The 23,774-nt window shown below is 45.1% G+C and overlaps 2 protein-coding genes across 4 annotated transcripts in view; both read left to right on the plus strand.

The window, feature by feature from the left end:
- Positions 1 to 3,729: 3,729 nt before the first annotated feature.
- Positions 3,730 to 8,506, plus strand: Polr3d (RNA polymerase III subunit D). 2 transcript variants are annotated; one of them, XM_032918004.1, is made up of 9 exons: positions 3,730 to 3,848; positions 4,070 to 4,239; positions 4,928 to 4,971; positions 5,846 to 5,997; positions 6,139 to 6,263; positions 6,501 to 6,669; positions 7,017 to 7,282; positions 7,443 to 7,595; positions 7,740 to 8,506. In XM_032918004.1, exons 2-9 carry the CDS (start codon positions 4,075 to 4,077, stop codon positions 7,860 to 7,862), a joined length of 1,197 nt encoding a protein of 398 aa, XP_032773895.1. In that variant the 5' UTR covers positions 3,730 to 3,848; positions 4,070 to 4,074; the 3' UTR covers positions 7,863 to 8,506. The 2 variants fall into 2 exon arrangements, with proteins under 2 accessions (XP_032773895.1, XP_032773896.1); XM_032918005.1 differs by lacking the exon at positions 3,730 to 3,848 and adding an exon at positions 3,872 to 3,899 and having other exon boundaries at positions 7,740 to 7,862.
- Positions 8,507 to 20,136: 11,630 nt separating this feature from the next.
- Positions 20,137 to 23,774, plus strand: part of Piwil2 (piwi like RNA-mediated gene silencing 2) — a 61,217-nt gene continuing 57,579 nt past the window's right edge. The window contains exons 1-2 of one of the 2 annotated variants that reach the window (XM_032917983.1): positions 20,137 to 20,287; positions 22,670 to 22,906. In XM_032917983.1, coding sequence (XP_032773874.1) covers positions 22,715 to 22,906 — 192 coding nt within the window. In that variant the 5' untranslated portion in view covers positions 20,137 to 20,287; positions 22,670 to 22,714. Of the gene's footprint in view, positions 20,288 to 22,669; positions 22,907 to 23,774 lie in introns of those variants that run through there. The other variant, XM_032917984.1, reaches the window with a different exon arrangement.

The raw sequence follows: 23,774 nt of genomic DNA on the forward strand, positions 1-23,774 counted from the left end.
TGTTCTTTCAATTTGTTTATATAATGGATTACATTGATGGTTTTCCGTATATTAAACCATCCCCGCATGCCTGGGATGAAGCCTACTTGATCATGGTGGATGATTGTTTTGATGTGCTCTTGGATTCAGTTTGCCAGAATTTTATTGAGTATTTTTGCGTTGATATTCATAAGGGAAATTGGTCTGAAGTTCTCTTTCTTTCTTTCTTTTTTTTTTTTTCTTTTTGGTTCTTTTTTTTTCCGGAGCTGGGGACCGTACCCAGGGCCTTGCGCTTCCTAGGCAATCGCTCTACCACTGAGCTAAATCCCCAACCCTGAAGTTCTCTTTCTTTTTTGGGTCTTTGTGTGGTTTAGGTATAAGAGCAATTGTGGCTTCATAGAAGGAATTCTATAGTGCTCTATCAGTTTCAATTTTGTGGAATAGTTTGGATAGTATTAGTATGAGGTCTTCTATTTGGCACCACCTATCACTGTTCCCCACCCTCCATCACTAAGTAGGGGAATGCCCCAGAGACCTGCTTAAGGCCTAATCTTATAGAGGCATTTTCCTCAACTGAGGTGCCCTCTTCTCCAATGACTCTGTCTTGTGTCAAGTTGACATTAAACTAGCTCAGACACTGGCCCACTATTCCTCTTCCTAGCTAGCTGCCCTTCTACTATTAGTGTGTGTGATTCAATCAGTTTTACTGGGGGCTGTTTAAAGGAACATGAACATCTTATCAATGGTTACACCACTGAAGGAACATGTGTTTCCTTTCCTCCCATCAACTTTTAACCACTTGGAAAGTCCTCAGAGAGGAGTGGGGATCTCTCAGGCCCTTCTCTAATTTTATTCTTACTTTTTTAGTAGTGATACATCTTAGCGCAGTATTTTTTATTTTTTGTTTTTCTGAGGCATGGTTTCTTTGTGTAGCCCTGGCTGTCCTGGAACTCTCAGTAGACTAGGCTGGGAGACTCACCTATTACCTCCCAAGTGCTGGAATTAAAGGTGAGCACCACTACCACCCTCAGGGCTGGGATAAAAGGCACATGCCACCACCGACAAGCTAACACAGCACTTTTTTTTTTTTTTTAAAAAGGATTTATTTGTTCTTATTCTATGAGCATAAACGGTTTTTGCCTGCATGCATGCATGTGCACTGTTAGCTTGCCTGGTGACCTCGGAGGCCACCAAATCCCCTGAAAATAAATTATGGACAGCTGAGAGCCACTACCTAAGAGTTGGGAACAAGGGCAGCAAGTCTCTTAATCATGGAGGCACCTCCAGTCCTCTTGCATAAGGACTCTTTGAAAACAATTAGTAGCATTGATGATGACCCACAGAATACTCATCGAAAATAGTCTAGCCACCATGGAAGCCAGTTTGTTGTTCTTGTTTCCAAGATTAATCATTCAATCATACAAATCAACAGGTGCACTCATTCCAGAGAAAATTTGTATTGACACAAAAAGCTGCATGGTTATTCACAGCAACTTTATTCACAATAGACACAAACTAAACAAGCCAGATGTCTTTCAAAGGATGATTAAAGAGACCACAGATACAAAGTAGGAAAAGGAACAAACTAATGATATATATCACTTGGATAATAGCCACAAAATTATGGGGATAAAAGTGCAGCCACAAAAGCTGGGCAGGATTGCACATTCCTTTAATTCTAGACCCGCTGAAGCAGAGAGGCAGATACTTTACTGAACGTCTGAAGTCAAGTCTTGTCTCTACAGTGAGTTTCGGGTCAGCCAGAGATACATAATAAGACTCTATCTTCTGAAATAACAAAATGTTAGAAATGGAGACTAGATTAGTGGGGGGAGGAGTGAGGGAAGGAAGAGAAGGCAGTAAGGAAGACTGTATCTGAAAGGGCAGCTCCAAGGATTTCTGTAGTGTTGAAATGTCTTGTACCATGACTGCAAAAAATATTAATACTCTGGTTTTGATATAAGGGCTAGATCTTACAATTGGGGAAGGCAAAGTAAACAGAATTTAGGCTCTGCTGATCATCACCACCACCACCATCATCACCACCACCTCCACCACCACCACCACCATCACCACCACCATCAACATCACCACCATCACCACCACCATCATCACCACCACTACCATCACCATCATCACCACCACCACCACTATCACCACCACCTCCACCACCATCACCACAACTATCACCATCATCATCACCATCATCATCACCACCACTACCATCACCACCATCACCGTCATCACTACCACCACTATCACCACCATCACCATCATCACCACCATCACCATCATCACCACCACCACCATCACCACCATCACCATCATCATCACTACCACAACCATCACCACCTTCACCACCATCACCACACCACCATCACCACCATCATCACCTCTACCACTGTCTCGCTTTGTAGTCCAAGCTGGTAAACTTGGACCGGCCTGCTTTTGCCTCCCAAGTGCTGGGTTTATAGGCATGCACCAACATGCCTGACTCTCCACATCATTTTACTTTTCCTTTAAGTAACTGCGTGTGTATGGCATCAAAATGAAGTTTACTTTTAATATGTACTTCTTCTGAAACTCCTAGGGATGTAATCTAAAAGAAAACAAAAAAGTTGGATCTATCAAATGTACACTAGTTATTTCTAACGATATACCTGTTCAAATGAATGCATTAAGGAAAAAAAATATATATATGTATATATATATGTATATATACATATATACTCCTATTGGTCATTTGTTTCCAACAAAGGATACAGTATTGTGTGGCACAATGTTACAGTACATCACTAATATTTTAATGCTAGCAGTCTATGGAATTCTAGCAGAAATAGGTTCCTTCCCTAGAACTACATAATGTTTTTAATTCGTACTGGGGATCTCTGTGGTGTAACATTAAATGACTTTTTCCCCACAGATTAAATTATATATATTTGTATATATTAAATGTATACATCCATTACAATAAAAAAAATTTTCAGCTGGGATTGGTGGTGCACATCTGTAATCTGTGCACTGATGGGTGTCTGTGAAGAGACAGGACTGCTGCCAAGTTCGAGGCCAGCCTGGTCTACTTAAGTTCCAGACTTGATAGGGTTACAAGAGTAGGGTTGTCTTAAAAACACACACTACACACACACACTCCCAATCAAAAAAAAAAAAACAAACAAAAAACCTCCCACTTTAAGAGCAAACTTCAGTTCCAGGCTCTTTCCAGATTTGACTAAGCAATCATGAACCCAGATAGGCAAGAAGAGCTATTGGCTGCTCTGTCCAAACTGCGTTAGGACTTCAGGGATCCGCTAAGGAAGGCGCTCACGAGCAAAGGGACAAGCCGGAAGGTACAGTGACCACTCCAAGGTCAATGCAGGGAAGCTGCAGCCAGCCTCGGCCTGAGGGCAAGGCTCCCTATGTCCGGAGACGCATCCCGAGAGCCGACCCCACTGTTCCCAGAGGCTGCGCAGTACACCACGTACAGCAGGTAGGCGACCTAGGAGGCCCCCCCGCGTCCCCCCCCCCGACCCTGCGGACCGCACTAGCACTGCCATCCAGGCGCAGAGACACACCCCCACGAGTCACACCCCCGCACAGTTCAGAATCCACTCCCATATCCTTTTTCGCCCTCTCAACCCAGCTTTTCCCGACTCCGGGAAGAACCGGGAAGAGAAGGCGGAGGACAGCGAGGCACCGTCTGATAAATACTATGGTCCGGTCACGCCCCCTTGATGTCACTTCCGCCCCAGGGTAAGATGGCAGCCCCCGGTTCTTGCCACGCAGACTTCCGCCTTGCCGTGAGACCGGCGGCCGGTGGTTGGTCTCGTTAGAGGTGAGGTCGTGAAACTCAGCGTAGAGCCTCAACACAGGTACGTCATGCAGTCCCGGGGAGAGGGCATGTGACGAGTCCAAAGCTAGAGGTGGGGCGCTCCGGGAAACCTCGCCACGTGGGACTGGGAGGAGCTGTGGTGCGGCGGGAACGACGCACGGACGGGGCGGGGGGGCTACGGGGGGGGTTACGTGGGTGGGGTTCCGCCCAGGGTCCTCGCATCCAGCCCTTGGAGTCACTTTGTTGCCTACTTTCCTCTAGGAACCATGTCGGAAGGAAACGCCGCGGGCGAGCCCAGCAATCCTGGAGGGCCCCGACCCCTTCTCTCTGGGGGCCGGGGACTTGTCGGCCGGCGGCCCGCTCCCCCGCTTACGCCAGGCCGCCTTCCCTCCATCCGCTCCCGGGACCTCACCCTTGGCGGTGTCAAGAAGGTACCGGCGAGCGCATTTGTACAGAAACCCAAATGCTTTGAGTTCCAGGCCGAAGGGAGGCAATTCGTGATGTTCATTCATATACGGCCATTTGTCCCTGATGGGATGTCAGCCTGTATCGAGAGACCTTCAAGCCTAGGTGCTGGTACAAGACATTGACATGGTTTCATAGGCAATTAAAAGGCAGAGAACCTAGTTAATTCAAGACATTCGGAAGTGCTTATTATGTTATGGGCACCTTACAAACTCCCATGAAAGTCAGACAAAATTGCTTTACTTGGTAGAGTGTTCATAACTCTGTGGATGTCAGTAACAAAGCAAATAATCTAGTGGTGATGAATGAATCTTTTTTTTTTTTTTTTTTTTTTTTTTTCTTTTTTCGGAGCTGGGGACCGAACCCAGGGCCTTGCGCTTCCTAGGTAAGCGCTCTACCGCTGAGCTAAATCCCCAGCCCCGTGATGAATGAATCTTAAGCATGCAGGTAACTGCTCTTTGTCCTCTCCCATTATGTGCATAACAGTAAATATAAGAGTACTCTGAAAAGAAAGCAGAACAAACAGGATAAAGCTACGGTAGTCTCCCTGTGTCATCCATTTGTCAGTGCTGGCAGATCTGTCTCTCCAAGCCTTCCCAGAATTGTTGGTCTGTTGAGCACTGCGAAAATACAGTACTGTATTTTACTTTTCAGAAAACCTTCACCCCAAATATCATCAGTCGGAAGATCAAAGAAGAGTAAGTACATAGGATTAATGAACACCACTCACCCTCTTTTGCTCTGAGTCTGAGGAAGTAATTAGGTGTGCAGCCTGGGAATTTTAACTTTTTGCCATTGGCTTATTCACCAGTGGGTCTCATGCTTTAATCCCAGGTTATGTAGAGATATGTTTGCTTTTGAGACAGTGTTTCTCTACATGGCCTTTCATATCCTGGAACTCACTGTGTAGATTGCTGGCCTAGAACTCCCAGGGATCTGCTTGCCTCTCAGATCTATGTCCTGAGCCCTGGGATTAGGGTGTATACGATGCCTGGCTCTGCCTGTCTGTCAATCCATCCATCTGTCTGTCTGACTGCAATGAATAGCTGAGATATCAACTTACAGAGAGGGGCATTTCATTTTGGACGTTCAAGCTTTGGAGGTTTAAGTCCGTGATGAGGTGGGTCTATGCTTTTGGGTCTATGGTATGGCAGTGAGCTGGTGTCAGAGAATACCCAAGGGGAGAAAGAAGTCAAGGAGAGGAAAGGGCTGAGTTTCTGTCCTCCTTCAGGAGCTGGACAACCACCCAGTAGGTTCCACCTCAGCTTCCTCCTAATTCTGCTGAGGTGGAGCAAAGCTCTTCATACTCCTCTTAAGTTCCTCTGCTTTCCAGTCTTTCTACTTCCAGGCAGTACAAAAACAGAACAGAAAGCCCACATTTTGGACAAGGAGGTAAAGTAAGAGGAAATTAAAGGCCGTGCTTTATCAGATGTAACAGGTGTAACAAAGGACGGGGTTGTGATTCTCATGGTGTCTTTTCTGGCTCGCAAACGCTGCTCAGTTGGTTGAAATGAGGTGGGTGAGGAGGGTTTGTTTCCTGAGGCAGACCCTTCTATCTGTCCTCATCCCCAGGCCAAAAGAAGAAGTAACTATGAAGAAGGAAAAGCGTGAACGGGACAGAGACCGCCAGCGTGAGGGTCATGGACGGGGACGTGGCCGCCCAGAAGTGATCCAGTCCCATTCCATCTTTGAGCAGGGTCCAGCAGAAATGATGAAAAAAAAAGGTACCAGGAAGGGATCTGGTCTGGATTGCGGTTCAGACCACCTGAGAAAGCAGAACATGGGATTCTCCTTTCCTAGCTTGGTTTCCCTTGCTGTTGCTGTCCCCCTTATTTAACCCTAGTGAACGGCATGATTTCCTGCAGGGAACTGGGATAAGACTGTGGATATGTCAGACATGGGGCCTTCTCATATCATCAACATCAAAAAAGAGAAGAGAGAAACAGATGAAGAAACCAAGCAGATCTTGCGCATGCTGGAGAAGGATGATGTAGGTACCAGCAGGCTGGGGGACTGGTTTCTTTGTATCTGCTAACGAGGGCTTTTAGGAAGCCAGGCCAGGGACATCTTTGGGCTTTTGGTCACAGGAGCACTAAAGTGGGGCTGGGGGTGCAGCTCCGTGGAAAGAGTGCTTGCCTCCATGTGTGAGGAGAGAGACAGGTCCCGAAATGGGCTGTGACATAGGCACACATGCTGACATTTAATGTGACCCCCCACTCTTCGGCAGTTCATCGATGACCCAGGGCTAAAGAATGACACACGGAACATGCCAGTACAACTGCCACTGGCTCATTCAGGGTGGCTTTTCAAGGAGGAGAGTGAAGAGCCAGACATTAAGCCTTTTTCTGCTGGCCCCAAGGAAGAAGACATGGAGGTGGATGTGCCAGCTGTAAAAGGTAACCCGTGCCACCGACTTCCCCTCCTCCCTAGCTGTCCCCAGAAGCCCTCACATGACCTCCAAGACTGCAGCTCAGCAGTGTCTCCGTTTCCTTCCCACTCAGAAGTACAGGCATGGAATCAAGACATAAGCTCCCGCCTCAGTCCACATGTCTCTGTGCCAGTACGCCTGGCCTCAGCTGTCCCGTTTTAGAGGAGTCACGCACTCTTGAGTTTCTTTCTTGTTCCTCTGTGTAACTTCTGACTGAGTAACAGTGAAGCACATGGACATGAAGGGTTGGGAACAGAGACCTGGCTTAGCCGGTAGGGTTACTTGATGTCTTTTCCTTCTTCTCACTTTGGGCAGTGAAAGAGGAGCCACGGGATGAGGAAGAGGAGGCGAAAGTGAAAGCCCCTCCAAGAGCAGCCAGGAAGACCCCTGGTCTTCCAAAGGACGTGTCTGTGGCAGAGCTGCTGAGGGAGTTGAGCCTCACGAAGGAGGAGGAGCTGCTGTTCCTTCAGCTGCCTGATACCCTCCCTGGGCAGCCGCCTACTCAGGACATCAAGCCTGTCAAGACGGAGGTGCAGGGCGAGGATGGACAGATGGTAGTCATAAAGCAAGAAAAGGACCGGGTATGCTCAAGAGCGAGTTCTGGGGAAATTCTAGGCTGATAGCTCCAGGACATAGCCCTTGTTGCAGAGATCGCTGCTGCTGTGCTTCTCTCTGGGAAACAGAATAGGATTCATTCATGAAAGCTGTTGCCTAGTAACTACCTGCTGCTTCTCTCCACAGGAAACCAGGCTAGCGGAGAATGCTTGTACCTTGGCTGACCTGACAGAGGGTCAAGTGGGCAAGCTACTCATCCGCAAATCAGGGAAGGTGCAGCTTCTCCTGGGCAAGGTGACTCTGGATGTGACCATGGGAACAACCTGTTCTTTCCTGCAGGTACAACCCCTGTGGGCCAGAGAGAGGCTTGGGGAAGTATTAAACAGCCTGTGCTTAGGCAGTAAGGAACTTTTGGGTCACTGGACTGAGGGCTGGGTTGGGTGTGAGTGTGTGTTTCTCACTGATGTCTCTGTTGAATGGCAGGAACTGGTGTCTGTGGGCCTTGGGGACAGCAGGACAGGGGAGATGACAGTCCTGGGACATGTGAAGCACAAACTTGTATGTTCTCCTGATTTTGAATCTCTCTTGGATCACAAACACCGGTGAAATGGACAGATGGAGGAGGATGGTGACTGCCCATGACCGCTGCCTGCTCCAGACCTTTGTTCTCAAAGACATGCAGCCCAGTTGGGGCCTCTTTAACCCACTTGTTGCAGCTTTTGGTGGCTATAGTCCCAGTCCCCCCAACCCCCACACTAGGGCCCATGCTGCCCCCGCCCCCCCCAGCAGCTATGAGTGGGACTTGAAACGTCCTCACTTCTGGGAACCTGACCCTGCTATTTATTTTATTTATGTCTTAATCCTCAACTGACTGCATCCTCCCAGAGCAGGATGGGGCAGGCTTCTTTTTGGGGAGCCATGGGCTACAGGGGTAGGGAGGGGAGGGCTCAAGGGGGTAGGAAAGAACCGGGATAGGATGGAACTGCCGGAGACTTAAAACTCAGTCCCAGCTCACTGGTTTCTAGTTCAGTGTCCTTGAACAAACTACCTAACCTTTCTGAGCCTCATAGTCCTCACCTGACACATGAGGATAATACCTACCTCACAGGGTTGGTGTGAGGATCAAATGGAATGTTGTAGATGAGAACTCCTTGCACAAGACCAGGCATACATTTTATAAGGGTGTGTATGTATGTATACACATATATACACATACCCATAGGCGCTCAATAAATGTTAGTTTTCCTTTCCTTTGCCTCAGTCTATTTCTAAGCAAATGAACATTATACTCTGAAGAAGTAAGTGGTTCTGCTCACATCCCTACTTTTGTGACTCCATTGCATTTTAAATTTTTTAACTCTCAGTGCTGAGCCTAAGACCTGGTGTATGCTAGGCAAGTGCTGCACCACTGAGCCATAAACCTCAGCTCTCATTCATCCTTACTCTGCAGCCCATCCCCACCCAGGGCTCATGTAATGAATGAATGTTCATGTTAGCTCTTCTGTAGCTTCTATCCCTTGTTGTCTGAGCCATCTGCTTCCTGCTGGAGTTCTTGCTGGAAGAAGTTAGAGGTGCCTTATGGCACCCAGCAGGGGTCTTTAGGTGAAGTGGTAGGCAGACCACTTACTCTTTGCACCCTCTCCTGCATAGAGTGGCTGGTAGACTAACTTCCATAAAGGTATTGGTCAAGAGTGGCCAGATTCCCATTATACCTCATCCAGTGGTGCTTAAAAGGACAAAGCAGGGGCTGGAGAGATGGCTCAGAGATTAAGAGCACTGACTGCGGGGCTGGAGAGATGGCTCAACGGTTAAGAGCACTGACTGCTCTTCCAGAGGTCCTGAATTCAATTCCCAGCAACCACATGGTGGCTCACAACCATCTGTAATGGGTTCGGATGCCCTCTTCTGGTGTGTCTGAAGAGAATGACAGTGTACTTGTATAAATAAAATAAATATTAAAAAAAAAAAAAAAAAAGAGCACTGACTGCTCTTCCATAGGTCCTGAGTTCAAATCCCAGCAACCACATGGTGGCTCACAACCACCAGTAATGAGATCTAATGCCCTCTCTTCTGGTGTGTCTGAAGACAGCTACAGTGCACTCATATATAATAAATAAATCTTTAAAAAAAAAGAACAAAGCAGCCTTGGTGAGGTTGAGGTTGACACTTTATGGGTATACTCTCCTACTAGAGACTTGGTGTTTGAGCTGTTCTCTTCTGCCTCCTAGTGTCACCAGGTCAGCATGTCATGCTCAGTTCCCACTGCCATGCCTAGTGCTGCCTGTCCTGCTTCCTTCACTGGGGTCATTGTGCAGCCTGTGATGCCTGGGAGAACATCTACCTTTCTTTATTGTCAGCAGGGTTGAGGCATTTTCAAGTTGGAGCAAAGCCACACCCTAGCATGTAGCATCTACAGTGATGAAGCCCAGACTCTGTGAAGACTGCCAGGTGGCTCTAGAACTGTTAGGTACTTCTTGTAGTCTGTCTTCCCTTTCTCCTCTTGTCTGGTTTATTGAGCACAACCGGGGCATTTCCTACAGAGCCTCTTGGGCTACCCAACCAGCTACTGAGAAGAAGTGGGCTAGTGACTCTATTGTCTTGGAACCAAAAGTTCACACTCACCCTGTCAGGTAGTGGTATTCCTGGTTTTCATCATGGAGAACAGGAGAAGAAGGGGTTCCCTAGGAGTGTATGCTATGGAAATCCTTTCTGGTCTAAGGCAGTTTTGGCTAGCTCTGGGCTCTAGCTCTTTGTGCTTTTAAATAGCTGATGTACCGTCCTTGGGTGTCTGTGGGATCCTCTGTTCTGATCCAGAACCTCCTGCTTTTTTTCTTTCCCCTTCTTGAGTAACCTAATGGTCTTGTGTTTGGTATTTTGCAGTCCATAGTTCTTTGGGATTTATAAGTGTTTTTTTTGTTTTGTTTTGTTTTGGGTTTTTTTGTTTGTTTGTTTTGTTTTCCTAAAGTGAGACAATATCTTTGTATAGCTCAGTCTGGCCTCAAAGTTTCAACCCTGCTTTGGCCTCCTGAGTGCTTTAAGTATAGGCAGGCAACAACCATGGACAGAAACCCTTGTACCGCCTTCTCACACAGTGTTTAAAGTGCCTTTACAGTGAAGCTTTCGACTGTTAGTTCTCACCACCTGTCTCTAGGTCCCAGATGCAAAGTTAGAGAGCTCATCGGTAGGAGGCTGGAAAAGTGAGACCAGTCTGCTTTGAGCTGAGCCTCTGAAGCGAAGAACCCATTTCTACCAACAAATATGTGCAAATAACTGGGAGTGGGGAAGCAGTTGATACAAGGGTGCAAATGAATGCAAATGTATTACCACCTGCATCTGTGTGTATATGTATTGAGTTAGAAACAGAAAAAACTAGAGACTTGTTCATTTCTTTGTGTAAAGCAGCTCTGTAGGTTTGGGATTGGCTTCAATTCCATGAGTAACCCTGGAGGGGGAAAAAAAACACTTGTCCTCCCTCAGTTTATTTTTCTTAATTTTTTTTTTTTTCCGGGGCTGGGGACCGAACCCAGGGCCTTGCGCTTTCTAGGCAAGCGCTCTACCACTGAGCTAAATCCCCAACCCCTTTTCTTAATTTTTTAAAAAAGAAGATTGTTATCACCATAGCTCTTTTTGTATAGTGTTTTTTTTTTTAAAAAAAAATTAAAATGGTTGCACAAGTTGGGGGTACATAGATGTGGAGGTTAGAAGACAATTTTTAGAAGTCAGCGCTCAACTTTATGCCCTGTTGATACAGAATCTCTTGTGTCTGCTGCTGCTTTTAATGTGCGGTTGAAGTTATCAAGTACAGCAAGTACTTTTACCCACTGAACCAGTTCCCTAGTTTGCTTTTAATTTTTTTAAAAAAAGACTTGAATGATGATTTGCCTGCGCGTGTGTGTGCGCGCGTGCGTGCATGTGTGGTGTACTGAGTTCATGCCTGGTGTCTGTGGTGGTCAGAAGAGGGCATCAGATTTCCTGCAACTTGAGTTATGAATGGTTGGGAGCTACCACATGGATCCTGGGAACCCAAACCAGGTCTGCTGCAAGAATACATGTTCTTAATCTCTGAGCTATCTCTCTAGTCCTGCCCCTTCCCCTTTTGCTTTTAAATTAGAATGAAAATAAAGACATTGGGTATCAGCTAGGTTCCAGTAAGAGACATGTGTGATCAGCAAGCTTTTATTAAACCGAAGTATTTATACTTTGCTTATGCTTTATAACACATAGAACCGTTCTCAGATTTGTGCATCTTGTCCCAGCTGCATGGACCTTGCTGCCCTGTTACAGCGGGCTGCACCCCCCCCCATGTCTTTTCCCCAGGTCTAGATTCAACTTTTCCCAGATGTGTCTAGGTCTTATTCTGAAATCCTTCAGTTCTCTGACATTCCCTGGCCACTTTACATAAACTAGCAAATTCAGGTACGGTGCTCTCTGCTTGTTGCCAGCATTTCTTATGCTATAGCCAAGAGGTATGAGTCTGAGGCTATACAATTAGGTCCAGGTAAATCTAAAACTCACATCTTTGGTGCTTTTTGCTCCTCTTCCCTGCTCCCCTTTTCCTCCACAGCATTTTCCTTCCTTTCATTTCTTATTTGATATTCCCACTAGAATATGAGTGTAGAGCATAGGTGAGTCTTAAGCATAAACTATAATTTAGTACATAAAATATTTCCTTGCACATGATGGACACAGTAAGTTCTGGTTGAAAGAATAAAGAAGGGGTTGGGGATTTAGCTCAGTGGTAGAGCACTTGCCTAGCAAGCGCAAGGCCCTGGGTTCGGTCCCCACTCCGAAAAAAAGAAAAAGAAAATAAAGAAATAACAATGTGCAAATCATATGTGTTTTGGTCAACACCTATCTTTCTAAACAAATATGAGAAAATTGGTCCAACTGAAATGTCCCTCCCTCTTCCAGGAGGAAGAAAGGATCAGGCCAACCTTGTGGGTTGGGTTTTGAGCAGGTTCAGCCTTTGTGTATGCCTGTGGGTGTGCAAATGGTACTGTCTTTTACCTCAATGTGTCACATGAGCTCATAAATTTCAAAGTGATCCTAGCGGGTGGGAATTGCTTATATGGACATGTGTTTGCATTCTTGGGACCCACAACCCTGGTAGGTAACTGAGCTAAGTCTTTGGTTGGCCCTTTTCTGCTTATAGCATGGTTAGAGGTGGGTAGCCTCCATAGGTGGTGCTTTTATGGTAGCATTGGGAATTGCTGCCCCTCTACTGGGAATAAAAAGTACCCCTTTTATTTTCTTTGCCTTTTGAAACATGATTTCATGTAGTTCAGACCAGCTTTGAACTTAATGTGTAGTAGAAGCTGGCCTTGAATTCCTAATCATCCTCACTTTGTCTCAAAATGCTGGCATTGGAGACTTGTACCACCACACCCAGCTGACATAACCCCTTTGGAAACAACTAGATTGCTTCTAGACTTTCATTAAAATTTAACACATGGGGTCAGGGTGTTGATGTGCTTCAGTAGGTAAAGTTACCTGTTGCTTATTCTCAAGCCTAAATTTAATCCCTGGGACCTATCTACATGGTAGAAGGAGAAAGAACCAGTTGTGTTCTGTCTCCAACCTCCACACATGTGCCATAGTATATTCACACACATATATGGATAAATAATTATTAAAAACAAAATACTTGACAAAGTGTCCCAACTTGTACTTGCCAAGACTTCATGACAGATGCTCCCCTTTTGGAGTGGGCTATCTGATTCAGCACCTAGTGATTTGTCAGCCTGTCCTGGTTGAAAGAATAAAGAAATAACAATGTGCAAATCATATGTGTTTTGGTTACAGGGCATTGCAATACAATGACCTAGCATTCAACTCTATAGCTGTGGGGACTGGGAGGAGAGATGGCAGTTGTCCCTTTGGTCCCTCTGTTCTGTAGCCCAAAGCAAGGCCACTGTCTCATAGAGTTCACAGAGGTTCCCTTATATGTCAGACCCCAGCCCACTGCTGTTTGCTAAGCTGAAACTAGCACTGCTCCCAAGGGCTGCTATGGTAGCATCCACTCTAGACTTGTGGATTGGAAAATGGATGTGTTTTCTCCACTCATGACAGAACTGCACTATGACAGAACTCTAAGTTTTTCTCATAGCACTAACTGGACTGTTGACACTAGTCTACCCACTTGGGCTCTCATTTGGAAAACTACAGACTGGCAAGTTTAAGATTTCCCTTTTTGGAAACTTGAAGCATGGAAACAAAGCTGATAGACTCATCTGGGTTGATTGCAGATTGCCCATAGTGAGGGTCATTGTCTAGTGAAACTAACTAGCATCAGAGCATGGGCTGAAGCTGTACCAACCAGGTTGTCATCTTTGCTACTTGGGTTCACTGTGTCCTAGACATGCTAGCACACCCATCACCATAGATTGAGCACCAAGTAAAGGACCCATGTTTCATAGGCATGAGCTGCCTATGAACCTCTAACTAACTACAACCTCTAAAATAAGTTACAAACTGTCAACCAGGCATGATAGGACACACCTGTAATCCAAGCACTCAGGGGACTGAGGCAGGAGGGTTGGTGTAAGTTGAAGGCCACCCTGGGATACATAGTGAGTTCTAGGCCAGTTTTGGATACAATGCAATTCTATCTTAAAGGGCCACCAACACCACACATACACACAAAATAAAAATGGATTTGGTAGAGCACTTGTCTTGCATGCACAAAGCCTGGTTTATTTCCCCAGCACTGTGTAAACAATGTGATAGTACATGCTTACAATCCTAGGTTCAGAAGCTCAAGGTTAGCCTCACACCAAGGTGAGTCTGGGATTCACGAGATTTATGTGTCACACAAACACATAAAGTGCGTCTTGGTAAGGGAGACATGGCAGAACATGAGGTCCTTAAGCTTTTCTTTGTTAGCTTTCATTGCTGTTGAAGCCAGGTTGTGGTGGCACATTCCTTTAATCCCAGCACTTGAGAGGCTGAAGCAGGTGGACCTCTGAGTTCCAGGCAACCTGGTCTACAGAATAAGTTCCAGGATAGCAAGGACTAACTGTCTCAACAAACAAACAAAACGGCAACGACAAAAACAAAACAAAACAAAACATATTTAGTAGAAACCGTCGAAAGGAACTTAAAGATCACAGTCCAGGAAGCTGGCTCCATTGTCTCTGGAGGTGTGTAGTGTGGAAGAATGTCATGCAAAAGATGAAGCGGAGCAGAGATGCCCACTTGATGGCAGAGGAAAAGCAGGGACAGGAAGGAATTAGGTGGACTCTTTTTTTTCCTTCTTGTTCTTTAAAATATTTACTTGCTGTGTAGGAGTGCATTTAAGTGCACCATATATATGCCTAATACTTGGGAGTCCAGAAGAAGATGGCCGATCCTCTGACACTGGAGTTACAGACAGTTGTGACACAACATGTAGATGCTAGTCCTCTGCAAGAGCAACAGTTCTTAACTGTAACTGCTGAGCCTTCTTTCCAGTTCCAAAACACCCCAACAGCCAACTTCCTCCCACTAGGTTCTACCTTCTAAGCCTCTGGCACCTCCTGGTAGGGCTACTAATTAGTAACTCATCAACATATTTTACTGTTACTAATGAAACCAGAGACTTTATGATCCAATTCCAAAGGACTATCAGCTGACAACCTTGAAACAAATGAACCTTTTAAGGGCTCATTTCATAGTAAGACCATAGTATTCCAACCTTTAACAGTCTGGAGGCTGCTAGATCAGTATTGTGAGCCCTTTTTCAGGTTCTGTTCTTGCTGCCCCAGTCCAGTGAGGTGACTTTGACCAGCCCACCATGGTTTCTGAAAATAATCTTACCATATTTTTAAACCGTGTAAACATTTTCAGCCAAAGAAAGGCAAGGTTCTGATTACAGTAGTCTCTCCAGTCTTTCAGGGTTTTCAGCAAACATTACTTACTCTACACAGACATCTGGTACTACGGAGTGAGGAAGTGGTCTCTCCAGAATTCAACTCCAAACAGTTTCTGACTGTACCTTTGATTTAGTTGACTGTCCCTTTAAAAATTCATGGAGACCATTTAACTACCATTAGGGCAGTATTGGGAAACAGGGACGGATAAGAAGTGATGTAGTCACCATGACTCTACTCTTGAAACAGATTCATGTTGTCACAAAAAATAGAACCTGAGAAAGTGCCCATAATAGTGAGCTAGTAGCCTCAAGAGGGTGTCAAAGGTTGGTGATATGGTTTTAATATGAAATTAGCACCCCCACACGATACACACAAGCTTTGTACTGGCTGGTTTTATGTGTCAACTTGACACAAGCTGGAGCTACCACAGAGAAAGGAGCCTCTGGTGAGGAAATGCCTCCATGAGATCCAGCTGTAAGGCATTTTCTCAATTAGTGATCAAGGTGGGAGGACCCAGCCCATTGTGGGTGGTGCCATCCCTGGGCTGGTAGTTCTGGGTTCTATAAGAAAGCAAGCCAGGGGAAGCAATCCAGTAAGCAGCATCCCTCCATGGCCGCTGCATCAGCTCTTGCCTCCAAGTTCCTGCCCCGTGTGAGTTCCTGTTGTGACTTTCTTTGGTGATGAACAGCAATGTGGAAGTGTAAGCTGAATAAATTCTTTTCTTCTCAGCTTGCTTCTTGGTCCTGACATTTTGTGTGGGAATACACACCCTGTCTAAGACAAGGTTCATTTGTTGTTCTTTTTTTTTTTTTATAAATGTCAGCTGATAGAGGTTTTATTTTTTTAAGAATTAGATCATGGGGTTGGGGATTTAGCTCAGCGGTAGAGCGCTTGCCTAGGAAGCGCAAGGCCTGGGTTGGTCCCCAGCTCAAAAAAAAGAACCAAAAAAAAAAAAAAAAAAGAATTAGATCATAAGGGCCCTGACTCCATTAATAAGTTATGTATGTTGATAGATTCATAATATCACAGAAGGGATCTCTCTGTCTCTCTGTCTCTGTCTCTCTGTCTCTCTCTGCGTTGCCCATCTTATTTCTCATGTGTGCTGTCATGTGACGTCTTCCACAGTGCTAAAAGAGAGCGAATAGACTCACCAGATCCCTCCCTACAATCTTGCACAGTCAACCTACAGATCGTGAGAAGTAACTAAGATAGCATCAACTTAACCTCTTAGTGTTTTATGTGCCTGTGAAATAATGCTTGGACTGAAGGAAAGTAATTTATTTTGAGTTATAGTTCTGGCATCTATGGAGCTCCACTGAAGCAGATAATGGAGGCAAAGTTGATCTGTGAATAGAGACATGTGTGAGAGAAAGAAGTCACAGCTGACTTGCTTTCTGATAGGTGAAAAACTAACTTGGCCACTTGAGAAACTAAGAGTGTACTGCCAGGAACTATCCAACTAACCATATTAGAAACCACATTTTTTTTTTTCTTTAAAAATTTTTTAAATGACATTCAGTGTTTGGGGCACACACAGGCCACTGCACACATGTGGAGGTCAGAGTACATCTTATGAGAGTCACTTCTCTCCTTCTACCACGTGGGCCCTTGGCCCAATTAGGCTTAGATGTAACATCTTTACCCACTGGGACATCTCGCCTGTCCAGTAATCAGATGTGAAGATGAATTTGATGGAGACAAATCCTATCTAAACTACAGAGAAAGGCACTTTGGTTGCCTCTTAGTAACTCTGGTTTCTAATCAGGATGAAAAGGAGAGCTGGGAAGGGAGCCAAGAGAACCAATGGGATAGTTATAGTCCAACAGCTGGCAGGCTTGAGACCCAGAAAGATCACTTGTTTACTTTGCATCTGAAGGCAGGGAAAAGCTGGTACTTCTATTTGAAGGCTGTTAGGTCGGATACAAAGTTTAGTTGGGGGTAATTCAGCCTTTTGATCTTGCTTACAACTTTAATATAGAGTGGGTAAGCTGGGCCACTTTAAGCAGGATACTCTGTTTACCGTTTGTAGTTGTTCTTCTCCTCCCCCTACTCCTCCTTCCCCTCCTCAACTCCTCTTCTTTCCCTCCTCTTCCTCTTTCCTTCTTCCTCTTCCTCTTCTTCCCTCCTCCTCCTTTTTCTCCTTGTCTTCTGGTGAGAAGAGTTTAAAAATGTGTTAATTTATGTGTGCACATGGCTGGGTACCTGTCTTGGTAGGCCTATAAAGAGCAGGGAACAAGAGTCTGCTCTCACCTTATACCATTAATCCCAACTGTCCTTTTATATGTATGGGTGTTTTGCCAGCATGTATGTCTGTGTACCACATGTGTGTGGTTCCCCAAAAGACTAGAAGGGCCAGAAAAAAGTGTCATATCCCTTGAGACTGGAGTTACAGACACTTGTGAGCAACCATACGGGTGCTGGGAATTTAACCCACGAGAGGACATGGGACTGGAAGTGCAACCAGTGATTTTTGCCATTGAGTAGTCTCTCCAGCTCTGACTCCATTTGAGCTCTGGTGCTTGAACTTGGGTCCAGACTTGGCTGCAGGTGCCTTTACTACATGAACCATCTTGCTGGCCCCAAATAAGTTTTCTTTGAATTTTGTTTTTGAGAGCTTTCCCTCCTCGGTCACGAAGGGTAAGGGTTGCAGTTGTGTGGCACCACACACTTATGTTGCTTTCTTCTAATCTCTTCATATTTTTAGTTTTACTCTTTTGTGTGGACTCATTTACTAACACCTTTTATGTGAGAGTTTTGGTGACCTGGCTATGGGTATGTTTCTTCTGGGAAGATTTATGCTTACTTCTGCCTAAGACGTTGAAGTTATATGTCTACTTAAATGGAATCCTCTCTGTAGTTTCTAGGCCAGCAGAGTAATGTGATTTCCTGTGCACAGTCTTGCCGTGACTTTGTGATCTTATTTTCTGAAGAACAAGAGTGAAGTCAGAGTCCATGGTTCTTACAGGGCCACAGTATATGAATGTCTAGGAAAAACTGTACTGTGTATATTTATGGACCCATTTTCATCCCTAGGTTCTAGAGCCTGACAGGGTTATGAGTTTTCTGTTATATCATCTGTGGCTGGAAGGATGGCTCAGATGTTAAGAGTACTGGCGCTCTTCCAAAGGACCCTGGTTCAATTCCCAGCACCCATACAGCAGCTCACAACTGTCTGTAGTTCCAGTTCCAGGGGATTTGGCAACCTAGACAAACATACATACACAGACATACATGTAGGCAAAACACTAATGTATGTAAGATAAAAGTAAACCATTAAAAAATGTATTTTCTGGGCTGGAGAGATGGCTCAGTGGTTAAGAGCTCTTCCAGAGGTTCTGAGTTCAATTCCCAGAAACCACATGGTGGCTCACAACCATCTGTAATGGGATCCAATGCCCTCTTCTGATGGGTCTGAAGATAGCTACAATGTACTCATATGCATAAAATAAAGAGTTAAAAATATATATCATCTGCCCTTTACCTCAAAATACTTTACCTCAGCAATATGTGTGTGCTATTTTGACGAATAAGTTGCTGCATATATTTATGGGGATACAATGTACTGTTTTAAATGTATTTCATTGTAGAATGATTACAGCAAATTAAATATATTATCTCACACACCCCCACTGGCTCTGTGGGCATGTGTTGGGAGCGATGCCCTTGAAGCCCTCCATTGTTGATGTTAAAATTAAGTATGACTGGGTTCATGGAAAATCCCCAGCCACCTGCAGAAGACTAATACAAATCTGGTGGTCAAGAAAAATAATAATATGATAAAGTTGTCCTGCTGACTAATAATATGACAAACCTGTGACCTTTCTGACAACCTGTCAACATCAGCCTACTCCCTGACCACACGAATATTGTGTCCTTAGCCTATGTAAATGTTTTTTACTTACCCCCTCCCTCTGTTACCCATGTTATGATATAAATTCAGCCTTGAAGAAAAATAAAATTGTCGCCTTGATCAGACTCTTGTCTTGGTGTCCTTCTTCGCATCCCTTGTCCCCCATTCTCTTCCAGGTAACTCCTAAACCCTTCACTTACAGGCAGGCACATGGGGAGATAGTGTATGCTTTATAAGTGTTAGTTTTTGGAGGTGCTGAGGATTGTACATAGGGCCTTGCATACATTAGACAAGTGCTGTATTTGTGTGTGCTTTTTAAAAATTGCTACCCTAAAGCTAAAACATTTATTAGCAACTTTAGCATCTCAACAGGGAACATAAACAGAGATGTTGTTCAGCTTCAGAGAGAATCCTAACAAATGCTGATAGTTCCAATACTTTCCATCTTTATCTCCATTCCAAATAAGACTGGGTTTTTCCCTTGGTGGAATAGTACTCATGGTATTAGGGTTGGAGAACAGTTTTTCCCCCACCGTGCAGACCCGAACTGGACAAGGGCTCCACCACTGAGCGCAATCAAGCTTTGGTATTTATCAATTGCACCTTAGAGCCTTTAATCTGGGAGGACAGAGCAGGCCACTATCAACATGAACATATCAGCTAAATTTCTTTACAGGAGCATCCCACTGAAAGGGATTCAGGGCAACGCCTTGAAACTCACTTTAAAATTACTCCCATAACTTCTAGCGCAACCTCCGCATAGCTAGGCTGCATGAAAGAGCGAGCCAATGAGGTGATGGGCTCTTTTGAGTGGCAGGCTGTTTGGTCAATGGGCATCGCCCCTGGGTAGGCGATCCGGAAATCAGGACTTAGGGCACGTGGTTCATTCCAAGTGGCGGATGAGGCGGTGTTCTGCATGGGCAGGGTGCTTCAGAGCCCTGACGACTCGAGGCCAGGTGAGAAGATGAGACTCAGGTGTGGCCGGCTAGGAAGATTCAGGGCGCTCTGGTGCAGGCTTGACGGACTTTTTCAAAAGTTCAGGCTCCCGGTGGTGAGCAGGGTGCTCTGAGCCAGGGCCCTCCCACCCTCTTGGGTCAGCTCCTACCCCACGCCCCTCCCCCACAGGCACGAGGTGGTCTGGGCGGGGTCAAGGTGGACTGGAATTCGTTATTCCAGGCTGAGTGTGTTGGAGGAATGCGGGTCCTGGAATAGGAGGGAAAGGAGGTGGCTCGAGGAGAGAGCGAGCGAGCACTCGCTTCGGGGCTCAGTGGCACAAGACCTAAAAAGAAATCTAGGCAAGACTCGGCTGGCACAATCCAGTTGGTGGAAAGGTACTTTGCTGTCGTGGACCTTGGGTGGGATTTGCTTTGACGGACTTGGCCTCAGGTTAGGCCTGAGGCCTAGTGCCCCTGCCCAAAGGACACACATGGAGAACTGGAGCAGATAGGCCTGGCCTGGGACCCTTCACTGCCAGTGCTTGAGATTTAACCCTGTGAGAAAACCCACTTGAAGAAAAGGCCTTCTGCAGGAGGCATCCAGTCTGTGAATGGGATAATATAGGAGGGTAAAATGGATTCAAGAGGTTTGTGCTGTAACATCGTGCCAGTTAGGCAACTGACTTCTAGATTCTTGGGTAAGGCTAGGGTGGTGTGGCAAAAACTGCAAGCTACTGAGGAGCACTTTTAGCAATTGAGTTGAGTATCTGTCTTCTTTCTATGTGAGGCTGGATTTCTCTAGCTAATACTGCCGGCGGGTTTTCAAAAGCTCAGAAGAGATTCCTGGGATTGGAGTGTAGCCCAAAGGTCTAATGCATGCTTAACATATATAAGGCCTTGAATCTGCTCCCCAGCATAAAAGGGAAAGCAGGAAGAAAGAAAAAAGATTCTTCAGGGATCAGGAGCAGGTCAGGGCAATGAAAGAAATCTTTTACAGAGTTGAGACGTGAAATCCGTAAATTATTAAGCGATTTTGAAGAGGCCTGAGGTATCTTAGAGTTGAGGCCCGTTCAGGAGCAAATCCCTAAGTTAGCAGGGGAGGGAAGGAATTCAGTGGAACCCATGCAAGCCAGCAAATAGTATAGACTCAAAACAACAACAGCTTGTTCTCTGGAGACCTCAGGCCTGTTGGTGTTCTAAAACAAACAAAACAAAATAAACAACAACAAAAAAAATATCCAAGAACCAAAATCAACAACAAAAAACTGGATAAAGATTCAGAAAAGCAACTAAATCCAATAAGTTGAATGCAGTTATAGATGAGGGGGAAAAACATATAGGAGAAAAGAAACGAAACCCAAACATACTTGTTGGCAGAATAATTTTGTGGTATGGAGGTGTTAACTACAACAGAACCCATCTATATGTAAAAATTGTTCCTTTCTACAATGGGTGGTTAATTGATGGGCGGGTTCCTGAGAGGTTGTTTAGGTAGAGAAGCTCAAGGAGCTTTGGTTAGTGGGAAGTGCTTAGAATGTTCTTAGCTCAGACAGGAGGCTTAATGGGACACAGGAGCTTATTTCTGTAATCCCAGCACACAGGAAGATTGCAAGTTCAAGGCCTGAGCTATTCAAAAATAAGACAGGTGTGGTGTGGCACATACCTGTTATCCCAGCACTTGGGAGCCTGAGGCAGGAGGGTGTCAAGAGTTCCGAGCCAGGTAGGCTCCATAGCAAAACTCTGCCCTGCCTCTAAAGAAAAAAGCCTTTGTTTTTTCTTGTGAGACAGGGTTTCTCTGTGTACCCCTAGCTATCCTAGAACCCTCTGTAGACCAGGCTTTCCTTGAACTCAGAGATCTGCCTGGCTCTGCCTTCTGAGTGGAATCAAATACCTGCACCACCACTGTCAAGAATTATTATTTTTTTGCTTTAAAAGAGAAACCTTTGACATGAATCTGTTATAGGAGACTGGCCTTGTCACTGATCTGACTTGGCCAATCTCCTCTACTTTGCGAATCTGTTTTGGAAGAAAGTAAAGGTAAACAGTGGAAACTTTATTTATTTATTTATTTATTTATTTATTTATTTATTTATTTATTTACGTTCTTAGAGAATTTCACCCCTATGTGTTATGATCATCCTCATTCTGTCCCCAAGCCCCTTCCAGGCCCAACCTTCCCTATCTGCTCAACTTTGTGTCTTCTTTTTAAACACCCATCAAATCAAATATGTGCTTCCCATACCCTCCTGGATGTGCAGTCTTTCAGTTTGCTAGAGGCTATATTGATAAAGAGAAATGACTCCACCTCTCCTGCAATCAGTTGCCAATAGCTCCTTGACTGAAGGTGGGCCTTCCTGTCCACCTGCCCTCTCCATGCTGGGAGGTGATATGACTTGAGCAGTAATCAGTCTTTTTTTTTTTTTTTTTGGTTCTTTTTTTTCCGAGCTGGGGACCGAACCCAGGGCCTTGCGCTTCCTAGGCAAGCGCTCTACCACTGAGCTAAATCCCAACCCCAATCAGTCACTTTTTGATTGCATGTAAGCCCCATTGTACAAGATGAAAGAAGCTGTGACTATTGTCAGGCTAAGAACCTGTAATGAGACAGGTCTTGGACCCTAGGGTACACTCTATGACTATTATTCTGCTTAATGGACATAGTTTTAAACTGACTCCTGATGAAGTATTACAGCCATAAATTAATACATCTCTCAACTCTCATTGGAAAAGATTCTATTTACAGTAGATGGTGAATTTTTAATCCTTTGAAAATGCTGGCAGGTAACGAATTGGAACAGAACCAACAGTCATTTCTACTGCCTCTCAATGGATCCTGTCCGGCCATTGTTCAGGGGGCCCACTCCAGTCCACCCATCTCAATGTGTTCGGATGCCAGGCTGTTGGCCGCAAGCTCCTAGACCTTTGGAACCAGCTTGGGGTAGGGCAGGACCTGCAGGCAGAGGCCTTGTGTTTAGAAAGCCAGAGGAATCCAGCCCACCACTCCAGCCAGTACAAAAGGTATGGCCACTTCAGAGGGCTGTTGTTTTTATTTTTTGTTTGTTTGTTTGTCTTGACAAGTAGTTGCATCTTGTGGTTGTGCAATTCAAATCCTAGAGAAAGTGCCTCAAGGTAAACACTAGGTGGACTTGGAGCAGTTTTAAGGTTGGCTTTAGTCTCAGTCCTCCACCCTCCGTCTCTCCAGTTTGCCATCCTACTGTGTAGTTAAGGGGTTAAACAGAAGCAGAAGCTGCTGCTTCTGAGTGTTGAGATTCTCCTCTGCTTGATGCTGTAGTGTTGACAGCAGCAGAGAGCAGTGTTGTATGGTTATTCAGATGAAATGCTTATTGTCTGTATGTACCTTTTATTGGCCTAGCAGTTGAAGTTGGCATAATAGAAAGCTTTCAGGACTACCGCAGCAGTGCAGTCATACGGTTCATTGAATAGTGTTTAAGAGAAAAAAACAAAAACAAACAAAAAACCCCACAAGATGGGATCAAGGATGCAGCTCAGTTAGTGGAGCGTCTGCCTGGCGTTCACAGAACCTAGGATTGGTTCCCGACACCATAAAAACGGGTGTGGATGCACAAATCTGTAATCCTAGCACTGCGGAGGTGGAGACAGGAGGATCAAGCTCACTATTCATCTTTGATTAAATAGCAAGTTTGAGACCAGTCTTTAAAAAGTCAAAAAGACAAAACCTTAAACTTCTTATATCCTTAAATGATCTTTTTTTTTTTTTTTCTGAAAAATTGATTAACCAGTGTTCCTGTTCCCCTTTACCTTGGCTACATAGGTAGCTAAATAACCTTGGAAAAGGCTGGGGAGAAGGCTCAGTTGGAGATGCACTTGCTATGTAAACATAGGGACCTGAGTTCGAACGTCCAGC

This window comes from Rattus rattus, chromosome 12 (assembly GCF_011064425.1).
Source record: "Rattus rattus isolate New Zealand chromosome 12, Rrattus_CSIRO_v1, whole genome shotgun sequence".
Classification (NCBI taxonomy): domain Eukaryota; kingdom Metazoa; phylum Chordata; class Mammalia; order Rodentia; family Muridae; genus Rattus; species Rattus rattus.

Bases quoted from the DNA above. Each gene is read 5' to 3' on its own strand.
- Polr3d (XM_032918004.1), top strand. From the start codon at position 4,075: ATGTCGGAAGGAAACGCCGCGGGCGAGCCCAGCAATCCTGGAGGGCCC. The intron at 4,240-4,927 runs GTACCGGCGAGC...TTTACTTTTCAG, and splicing joins CCCTTGGCGGTGTCAAGAAG to AAAACCTTCACCCCAAATAT. The intron at 6,670-7,016 runs GTAACCCGTGCC...CACTTTGGGCAG, and splicing joins GGATGTGCCAGCTGTAAAAG to TGAAAGAGGAGCCACGGGAT.